This window comes from Sander lucioperca, chromosome 3 (assembly GCF_008315115.2).
Source record: "Sander lucioperca isolate FBNREF2018 chromosome 3, SLUC_FBN_1.2, whole genome shotgun sequence".
Lineage (NCBI taxonomy): Eukaryota > Metazoa > Chordata > Actinopteri > Perciformes > Percidae > Sander > Sander lucioperca.
Genome location: NC_050175.1, coordinates 41,425,777 through 41,436,652, shown reverse-complemented (window position 1 = coordinate 41,436,652; position 10,876 = coordinate 41,425,777). Strand labels below are relative to the sequence as shown.

Genomic DNA, 10,876 nt, shown 5'->3' with positions numbered 1-10,876 from the left:
TTTTTGTACAAAATAATTAGCAACAAAACTTATTTTTAATTTAAAATAAATTAAAAATGTTTTTAAAAAGTACTCATAATGCAGAATTGCCCATTTCAGAATAATATATATTATATTACTGGTTTATAATTATTGATGCATTAATGTGTTCATCACTTTAATGTTGCATAAGTATATATATTATAGATAGATTATAGATGTATATCTTGTATTGAAAATCCGAAGTTACTGAAAGAATAGTTACTGAGGAGTAACTAAAACTGTCAAATAAATGTAGTGGAGGAAAAAGTAAATGATTTAACTCAAAAATGTAGTAGCGTATAAGTATAAAGTAGCATTAAAATGGAAATACTCAAGTACAAGTACCTCAAAATTGTAAGTACAGTACTTGAGTAAATGTACTTTGTTACTTTCCACCACTGCTCACATGGAATAATGTGAGGAAAAACAAAACTGCTTCATGTTGCACACTGCTCTAATGCAACACCAAAAAGAATTTTTCATTCATAATTTCTGTGAATAATTCCCTAATATATATATTCCCTTTATACTGAAGGTCTTCATACTGTTTCAAAGCCTCCTTCGCACTAATATGGATAAGGTTCTGAGTCCTTTATTTTATTATTATTTTTAATTATTTAAAAGCTAAAAAATATTGTTCTAAAAAAGTAAATGCTGTCTTTACGCTGTCGTGTTGCTCGGCGGCCAGAAGGTGTCGCTGCAGACGTTTCCTCGCTCCTGCAACTTCCGTCTACGTCAGTCCCTCTCATAACACGGAATATGGCGGCCAGCTCAGATCGGATTCCTCCTCCTTTCCCTGCCACAGAGGAGCCGGGAGCCGGGCCGTCTGACATGGCAGATGGAGACAGCGACGAGGGAGAGGACATATTCGTCAGTGAAATATGTTTACAGCTCATTCTTATGAATTCTAACGTGTTTGTGCATTAAGTAAGCGAGACAGGGAGCCAGCCTCTTCATCTGATCTGACCTGCAGCCGAAATAACCTGGAGCCACTGACAGGGAGGCGAGAAATTAGCTCAGGTTTTGAATAAAAAAACAACGAAATTCGTTCATAAAGTTAGTCGAAGTTAATTTGAGCAGAAGTTAAGCAGGTTTTATTCGTAACTAGTAAGTTTGGGCCTTTTTTTTACGCTGGTGGTTAAAGATGCTCCTGTTTCGATTTCCGGTTTGTGTGTATTTTTTTTCCCCCATGATTGCGAAGATATGTCCTGCCCTACTCTGCCTCTGATTGGCTTAGCCTGGCATTCTTTCCCGAACCTTGACCAATCTCATTCCTCTTGCTTAAACCTAACCAACCCAACTAGAGCAGACAACGAGTTTTAGCCAATCAGAGAGAGAGCAGGGCGGGTCATCCCTTCGCCATCCTAGGAAAATAAATTTTGGCCGGTTCAATGGCTCGTATATATTTTTGTCAGGAATTTAATTTTATTGCTAATGTCTGGCTCAAATGACCCCCCCCCCCATCCATTGTCTTATCTGTGGCTGTAAACCATTCATGAGACAAGACAATTCCTCCCATGTCATGTCACCCCTTCTGTTTGTGTATTTACTGATGGCTGGAATAAGTACTCAGAATACTATTGTACAAGTAAAAATCCTGCACTGAAAATGTTACTTAAGTAAAAGTACAAAAGTATCAAATCAGCAAAATGTACATAAAGTATTAAAAGTAAAAGGTCAAAAGTGCACTCAATGCAGAAAAAATGGCCCCTGTAACAGCTGTTCTATTAACGTTATGTCATTAGATTATTATTACTCAAGTGCTGTACTTAAGTACAAGTGACAGCTTTAGTCACTTTACAAATTAGGATTTTTGCATTAGAAAAACATAAGAGTATATAAAAAGTTTTCTTCTACCCAACAGTATATGTATAAGTACAGCTGAAACAATTAGTTGATTAATCGATAAGTCAGTAAATCAGTAGTTGATTAATTGACAAGTCGGTAATTAATTTTATTATTTTTTCTAGTCATTTATCATGCAAAAAAAACCAACCAAAATGTCATGGTTCCAGCTCACAGATTTGCTGCTTTTCCTTTTAATTATTTTTTATTTATTTATTTTGAATAATTTTGAATTTTGTTGGACTTGGTTGGCAAAAAACAAACATTGTGAAGATGTCTCTTTGGGTTCTGGGTTATGACTGCATTTCTCACTACTTTCTGAAAATAATTGGCAGATTGATCCATAATGAAAATAATGGATTAATGATTGGTTTGAAGGATGGTTTGTAAAAATTCTGAAAATAGTGAGAAATGCCATCACAATTAAATATACTACATACGTTACATTTCACTTACATGTCTTTCCTGTCTGGTCTTCAGAGTAACCCTATGGCTGTGAGTCGAGGAGTTTCTCAGCCGGACAATGTCAATGAAGAACCTCCAGATCTGTTCAGTGAGGAGGAGGCCAGCAGCACAACTGTCAAATCCAACGGAGTTCACTCTGATGATGACAACGACCTGTTTGCTGGTTAGGAGACATTTTCTACCAACAATTTATATCCATTTTATCCCACTCACTTTTACGGTAATTTTGCTTCCAGCTCCTAAAAAGAATCACAAGTCTTGTGAAATAGTTTATTTTAAGCCTAAGACACGCCAGACTATTTTTATGCAGATCTTAGAGGGGCATTTCTCTGATTTTACACATCGAGCTCAGTTTATTCGTCACAAGGTGTACTAAACACTTAACAGATGATGTCATCTCAGTTTGGGCTTGAAGTGGGCCTGCAACCACAGACCATTATTGTTGTTAAGTCAACAAAAAACTAAGTAGTTATAATAAAAGAGGTTGAAATACGTTTTTGTGGAACTTCATTGTGCATGGATTAATCTGTTTGTAGTGAGTGAATTGAAAAAGTTTACAGCTTTACATTTATTGAAAAGTTGTGATGTTGTCAAAATGAATTTGTCACGTAGTGTAAACTGCAGCTTTTGTACTGTAAAGTAATAATTTCCAAAGCAGCAGTGCACTGGATAAATCGGGTGTGGTGATATTGTGTGATCCTGTCTGAGGTACACTTTAGTCATCTGTGTTTCTTTTCTTTTTAGATGAAGAGGCACATGTTGAGCTGAGCACAGACACACCTGGCAGCTCTGCCCGGAAGGAGCTCTCCACCTCCTCTGGCCCTCACCCCGCCTCCTCCTTCACTCGGAGCCCTGCAGCCATGCAGCCCACATCCTTGGAGCAGGTAAATGGCGTAACTGAGAATGCGTGATTTTGTAGTCTCGCATTGTCAGACCTTCCTCCACAGCGCTGCGGAGGAGGATCCGGCTAGTCCACACAACATTCCGGGATGGAAGAAAAACTTGCTCTGGTTTATTGGCGTTGCTTTAAACCAATCGCAATCGCCTCGGGCTGCGCCAAGCCCCGGACACAATGACGGTGTCTCTGCAAAATAGCCTCAGGAAGGAACATGTTTTGGTGGAACATGTGTACGTTCAAAAGTTGTATTAGTCGTGCGAGAGAAAACTCAGATTGGACAGATAGTCTAGCTAGCTGTCTGGATTTACCCTGCAGAGATCTGAGGAGCAGTTAACCATAGTCCTCAGAAATCCACCGGAGTTAAGAACATGGATGTAGAATGCCAACACAAAGGAAGAGGAAGGTGTGGGACATCCGGCCTAAAAAGAGGGACATCCGGCAGAATTTCCGACGGTACCTGAACAATCCCGGAAGTGGAACGTTGTCGATATAGACTAATGCTTTTGTAATGCCTACTGTGTAATCCCCAACTAACCGGTCTGTTACAACCAGTTGTGTTCTTCTCCTTAATTGCAGTTGGAGGAGGAGGAATCCAAGGATAGTTTTGATGTGGATGTTGCGGTCACCAACCCCGAGAAAATTGGTCAGTCTCTTTATTTTTCCTACTTTTGTTTGTTAAAACTATGATGCAGCTCTCTATACTTTCTTAGTTTATTCATATGTTATTATTTGGGAAGTAGCTGATTAATTATAACATTGCATAGTTAGCTTATTTTAATGTAGCCTTTAAGTGCACTGACACATTCATTTCAGACTGAAACCTGCTGTAATTCATTCTCATCTTTAATGTATCTCCAATGTTTCTGTCCTACTAGGAGATGGCATGAATGCATATGTGGCCTACAAAGTATCCACCAGGGTCTGTAGTAAAGCTTGTGTTGATACATATATATATATATTTTTTTTACATTGCTTCTAAAACTGCGAATATGTCTAAATCTTCACTCCTACTTCTAAGTATTTCCTTTTTCAAGTTCTGTGCCCCCGTCTCTACTTTCAGACCTCCCTGGCCATGTTCAGGAGTAAAACTTTCTCTGTGAGGAGGCGTTACAGTGACTTCCTGGGTCTTTATGAGAAGCTGTCAGTTAAGCAGTCGCTCCACGGCTGCATCATTCCACCACCACCCGAGAAAAGTGTCGTAGGTGGGTCTTAAGTATGTGTTTTGTTTTTGTTTTTGTCTTTTTTTTTTTTTTGGTCTCTTTTGTGACTGTCATTTGGACCAACAGGAATGACCAAAGTGAAGGTGGGAATGGACGACCCGTCATCAGTAGAGTTTGTGGAGAGACGAAGAGCAGCTCTGGAGAGGCAAGGATCCATACATGTTTGATACAGCGACGTTATTAATTCAATTCAATTCAATTTTATTTCTAGTATCAAATCATAACAAGAGTTATCTCGAGACACTTTACAGATAGAGTAGGTCTAGACCACACTCTATAATTTACAAAGCCCCAACAATTCTAGTAATTCCCCCAAGAGCAGGAGTCTCAAACTCGCAATTGAGGCCCGCGGGCTGATATTTTGTGGCCCCCCTACTTGACATCAAAGTTTAGTGTCAGTGCAGCCCGCGCGTTGTTCTGAAACGCACCTTTTTGCTGAGTCTTTGCGTGTGCCGCGCTTGCCACGCTTTTATTTTATTTGTTTAGCACTTACGGGCTACCATAGCTAGTCTCGTGACTGCGGCGTTTGTTGTCAACGGTTGTCAAGCTAGCCAACCGTGAAGTACCTGGGGAAGTATCAACGTTAGTCACTTGGTTGAAACGTGTTCCAGAGTGACGGAAAATATATGCCATCACCCAGTTCCAGTCATGTCTCTCTCAAAACGTGCCGTGAAGAGAAAGGTTGACGACGAGCACAGGCAATTTCAGTGAAAGTGGGAGACGGAATATTTTTTCTATCGAGCACAGGAGCACCCCTACATGTCTCATATGCACAGAGAAAGTTGCGGTGTACAAGGAATATGACATCAGACGTCATTACTCAACTAGACATGCTGAGGAGTATACAAAATACCAGGGAGATGAGAGAAAGAACCGGGTCGCCAATCTTAAAAAATGTCTATTGAGGCAACAAGATTTATTTAAGAAAGCAAACAAAGAATACTTTTGTTGAATACTTGACGCGGCCCAGCCTGACCCACATGCTACCTCGAGCGGCCCCCAGGTAAATTGAGTTTGAGACCCCTGCCCAAGAGTAAGCATTTAGTGCGACAGTGGCGATGAAAAACCTCGGACAGACCCAGGCTCTTGGTAGGCGGTGTCTGACGGTGCCGGTTGGGGATGTGATGAACAGTGGCAATAATAGTCACAATAAAAGATAATGGAACAGTGACTACAAGTGGTAGTCGTAGTAGTTCATGTCATAGCAGGGCACTGCAGGGCGTTACAGGACGTAGCGTGGCACAGCAGAGCATAGCTGGACGTAGCAGGACGCAGCAGGGCACCGCAGATTAATTAATTAATGAATGAGATTATAGTTGATATTCATACCGGGCCTTTTTAAACTGTATTTCTATCCATGCCTTTTTTGTGTGTTTGTTTTTGGGCACCACTGCTTCTTAACTCACTTTATCTTGCGGTCACTATGTTTTTTTTGTAGGTATCTTCAGAGAGTAGTGGCTCACCCATCGTTACTACAAGATCCTGACGTCCGTGAGTTCTTGGAGAAAGAGGAGGTGGGTATTTTAAGATATAAAAAAAGAATTTCTCGTAGCAATAAGCTGGATAATTACTTAACATTCTTGAGAATAACTTTTGAGCCGTGTGTGTGTGTGTGTGTGTGTGTGTGTGTGTGTGTGTGTGTGTGTGTGTGTGTGTGTGTAGCTACCCAGGGCAGTGAGTACTCAGGCGCTGAGTGGAGCTGGCTTCCTCAAAATGATCAATAAAGCATCAGATGCTGTCAACAAGATGACCATCAAGATGAACGAGTCTGACACTGTAAGGGGAATCCACATGAAGTGTTTTAGGAGACTGATGTGCAAGTGGCCTGCATATGGAGATACATTTTGTAATTTTGCCATAGAATTGTAAAAATCCGTTGTTGGATATACCGGTGGGTCAGTGGAGGCACCAGAGTATTTAAACGGCGACGCAATTAATATCAAAAAGTAGGATAGAAAAGAATTTTTTTTCTGAAACTCCACTAATTATTCATGATTTAATTATATTGGTTCTATTTTTTAATCCCAATGCATTGTGCTTTTGTAACTGCCTTACCTGAAATTATAGCAAGGCAGGCCTTTCTAGGCATGATGAGGTTGTTTGATTGTGGGTCTTTTGTTGATATTTTTTTACTGTGTATCTCAGTGGTTTGAGGACAAGTTCCAGGAGGTGGAGAACGAGGAGCAGCAGTTGAGGAAGCTTCAGGCGGTGGTCGACTCCCTGGTCAACCACAGAAAGGGTGAGAAATGTCTTCCTTTCTTTGACTTGTCTTTGTCTGCACAATTTCTTTTTATCACATTGTTTAAAACTGAGGAAACAGAAGAGTAACAGTCCAGCTGTCTGGTCTTTTAGGGTGAAACAAGCAAACTGGAAAAAAAAGTTTTCTGTTTCCATACCCAGAGCTGTGTGGGAGCACGGCAGTATTTGCCAAAAGTATGGCCATGTTGGGAAACTCTGAGGACAACACAGCCTTGTCGCGGGCCCTGTCCCAGCTGGCAGAGGTGGAGGACAAGATGGAGCAGCTGCATCAGGAGCAGGCAGCCAGTGACTTCTTCATCTTTGCAGAGCTACTGGCCGACTACATTCGCCTGCTGGGTGCTGTGCGCGTAAGTTTACAGCTGCAAAATGGTTTTACAGTAGGAGGAAGTAAAGATCTGACTTTTGTCAGAGCAACATGAATACAGCAGTAAGGGCACTCTTTAAAAATCTTTATTATGTCTACAGTATGTCACACTTCCAATGCAATGCAAAAGTGCTACCTTTTTTTCTGTTTGGTAAGTGGCCTGATCAAGTGTTGACTGTCCACAGGGGTGTTTTGACCAGCGTGTGCGGGCGTGGCAGCGATGGCAGGAGGCTCAGAGCACACTCCAGAAGAAGAGAGAGGCCGAGGCCAAGCTGCTGTGGGCAAACAAGCCGGACAAACTCCAGCAGGCCAAAGAAGAGATCACTGAGGTAACAGACACAGTGACCGCACAGCTGCTGCAGCACTGAACAATTACTGTTTTTGAATGTATACATTCTACATTTCACTGAAATTGGTTGGTTGATTGATTGAGTGATTGTAAAATATCAAGACATTCATTGTTTTGTGTTTTCCTCCTCATGTTTGTCCTCAGTGGGAGGCGAGGGTTACTCAGCACGAGAGAGATTTCGACAGGATTGGTATGACTGTACGCAAGGAGGTTCTCAGGTTTGAGGTATGTTTATGTTGTCACAAAAAGTAAAAAGTTTGAATATTTTATCGTCTCACTACAACTTTATAGGCACTATATCATTGACCTTCTGGACATGGCTTTGCCATTAGCACTTGAAGTATAAAGAACAACTTCATTGTGGGACCAACACGTTTCGGCTAGAGGCCTTCATCAGGGTCATCATCAAGCACATTACATTTCACAAGGAGTCTTTATGCATCAGCCAACTTAAAGCTTAAACCGGCGCCTCAACAAAATGGACAACTGAGCAGGATCTGGACACATGAGATCTAGAGCACGTGGTTATAGTATGAGCTTTTAGCTAGGGGTGCACCAATCTGATATTAAGATCGGATATCGGTCCCGATATTGACAAAATAGCTGGATCGGGGATCGGAAAAATTAACAGATCCACGGGCCGATCCAGTTTTGGTAGTTTTTTTCCCCTCTGTCGCATGTGTGTCGCATGCTGGAAGAGTTGAGTGTACAAATAAATAAGAAGTCAATACATTACATCTATGTTATTTTGTCTTCGTTAGGAAAGTCTGGTGCCTTTAGTCCCTTCCACATGGTGGAAGGAAGGTATAAGGTGGAAGGTATACAGTTTATTATTAATTCAACAACGGTATGGGATCGGTATCGACAGATATACAAAGCCCAGGCATCGGTATCGGGACTGAGAAAGTCGGATTGGTGCATCCCTACTTTTAACGCAACTAACGTTTTGACATAAATCCTGTCTTCATTAGAGTAACTGTAAAAGACAGAAAGGTCACATCTTTCCAGATCCTACATTTAAAATAGTCTTCTGAGGCATTACAACTCCAGTCTGGTGAGTTGGCTTAAAGGTAGATGGTAGCTCTTTATATTTTTAAACACAGAAATCTGGTAGGCTCATAGTATGTATATGCTTTTTATTAAAATATGTGTAATTCATATATGATGACCCTGATGAATGCCACAATAAAAACTATTAGACTATCAGACTATTTCCCTACTCCGAGCACCTTGGAAGTAGGTGAAGTTCTGCTAGAAATTCCTACAACTTGCTTTTCCATTAAAGGTGCTGTAGGTAGGATTGTGAAGATCCAGGACTTAGCCAAAAAATTCGACAACTTCTCGGTCCCTCCCCCTTTCCACTAAAGCCCAAAACGGTCTCCTAAGCCCCTCCCCCCACAAGGGAGAATGAATGCGTGTGCATGAGCAGTGATTGACATGCAGTTAAACACCTCCCCCCCCCCCCTGGCCCTGATTGGTGCATCTGAACAGGGAGCTGTGGGTTTTTGCAAATCACACTACAGGCTGTAGGTGGTCCAGAGGAGCCAGATTTGTTTTTAAATGACCTGCTTCATGTAGTTCTACTGGAATATAGGGTCAGTTTCAGCAAATATGACAGAAAGTTAGTTTTATAAGCCTTACCTACTGCACCTTTAAAGAGCTTGAGTTGTAACAACACTTTTGTCTTTTCAGAAAGAAAAAGCCAAGGACTTCAGGAGCCAGATAGTCAAATATTTGGAGGCAATGCTGCAGTCTCAACAACGGGTACATATTTAATTATATCAGTTATTATATTCATCATGTACACTTTGTACGCTTTGCTTTATTCATGGGTACCAAAGTGTACCTTTAACTAAACATTTCATTTTTTTATTATTTGTATTATGATACTGATGTTTAAATATTGGTTACAATTAGTATTTATTGAACTATCGAGTGATCACTCAAACACACTTTAACCGTCTTTTTATTCTTCTCGTCCTGATTGTGTTCCAGCTTGTAAAGTTTTGGGAGGCGTTCCTGCCTGAGGCAAAGGCAATAGCTTAATGAAGAGGGAGACTGTTTAAAGACCCCAACTGCCTTTTTCGAACACTTTACCTCTTGACCACAAACTGAGAGGACAATTTTGAAACACACAAGAAACTTCCATCCATTTTTTTTCTCTTTTGTCTTTTTAATCATAGTGTATTCTCTTACCTTGTACAGTTCTTTGATATAACAAGCTGCCGCATTTACACATTTTTTTTGGCATAATTCCTTGTTGATGTTCTTGACTGAAAGATGGTATACAGCAGGAGATTAATCTGGTCTTACTATTTGGACAACCCACTGTCTGTCAAAGGGGTGTATATTGATGTTTCTTGCTTAAACTTTAATAAAGTGTTAACACTGAGGTACTGCCCTAGAGTAACCTTGTCTATAGTTTACATTAGAAGATAGACGTATGTAAGTCATTCCTGTCTCCTAACAGCTTATGTTGATGGATGCATGTCAGATAATGTTTTGATGCACTAAAATGCATTGTACAGTTGGAAAAGCTGTTTTTTAATAAAATGCCACTATTGCTGACTGAGCTCATTTACCAGGAGTATTAGCACATTGTTAATGTATCACACAATGCATATTAGATCATAGAAATCATATTCAAACTCAGATTTGACAAGGTTACAGGCTTGTCAGAGTTGTTACAACATGATAAAAGAAATCTAAAGTTACAATGAGTGCAAGTTTGGAAAATGTAATCACTGCTTTTGTTGGTATTTTCTACAATGATGCATTTGCTAGAATCATGTTTATTATATTAATCAATTTCTGCCACAACAGTTTTAAGTACTTAGATTTCTTGTATTAGAGATTGAGGCACAAACTCATCTGGAACTGCTGCAGAGATTGTTTACTGTCTATAAATGACTATTGACATGTATGTACACATGTACAGTACTTTAATTGAATCATAAAATTACTGTCATATATTATTAGTGACCATACATTTTTTTGATGAATTAGTTTAACGATGACAAAAAAGCACAGACATTCAAGTGATATGGTCCCTTTATTTTCTTATTCAGCATTTGTAAGAGTAGTTTTTCTTTCATGTCATCTTTATGTAAGAATGTACTTTATTTTTGTAACCACCTTGCATTGGCACACACATTTTCCTGGAAACACTTAAAAGATGTACAAAATAAAGATGATTGGTTAAGCTTTGGGGCCCTGGTTTTAATGTTTTTTTGTACATTTGGTGGGATTTCCCATTTCAGTTCAGTAGCATGGATAAATTAGAAAAACAACAAAGGCCCTCTTGCAATGACAATCAATTTGTGTCTTTTCCAGAAATTGAAGGTATTATTAAAGGAGAATTCCGGTCGATTTCAATGCGTAGCTCAGTTGTTTGTAAATTTGGAGTGCGGTCAGTAGCAAGAAAAACGAAAACAATCAGTGTTGCCTACACCGTG

At 40.0% G+C, this 10,876-nt stretch overlaps 1 protein-coding gene across 1 annotated transcript; it reads left to right on the top strand.

Moving 5' to 3' along the window:
• Positions 1 to 696: 696 nt before the first annotated feature.
• LOC116043409 (sorting nexin-1) lies at positions 697 to 10,628 on the top strand. The gene is made up of 15 exons (XM_031290047.2): positions 697 to 891; positions 2,347 to 2,494; positions 3,076 to 3,215; positions 3,806 to 3,872; positions 4,105 to 4,148; positions 4,290 to 4,431; positions 4,516 to 4,594; positions 5,888 to 5,963; positions 6,112 to 6,225; positions 6,595 to 6,688; positions 6,850 to 7,055; positions 7,258 to 7,401; positions 7,566 to 7,646; positions 9,114 to 9,185; positions 9,417 to 10,628. The coding sequence occupies exons 1-15, from the start codon at positions 781 to 783 to the stop codon at positions 9,465 to 9,467; spliced, it is 1,569 nt and encodes a 522-aa protein (XP_031145907.1). The 5' UTR covers positions 697 to 780; the 3' UTR covers positions 9,468 to 10,628.
• The last annotated feature ends 248 nt before the right edge of the window (positions 10,629 to 10,876 follow it).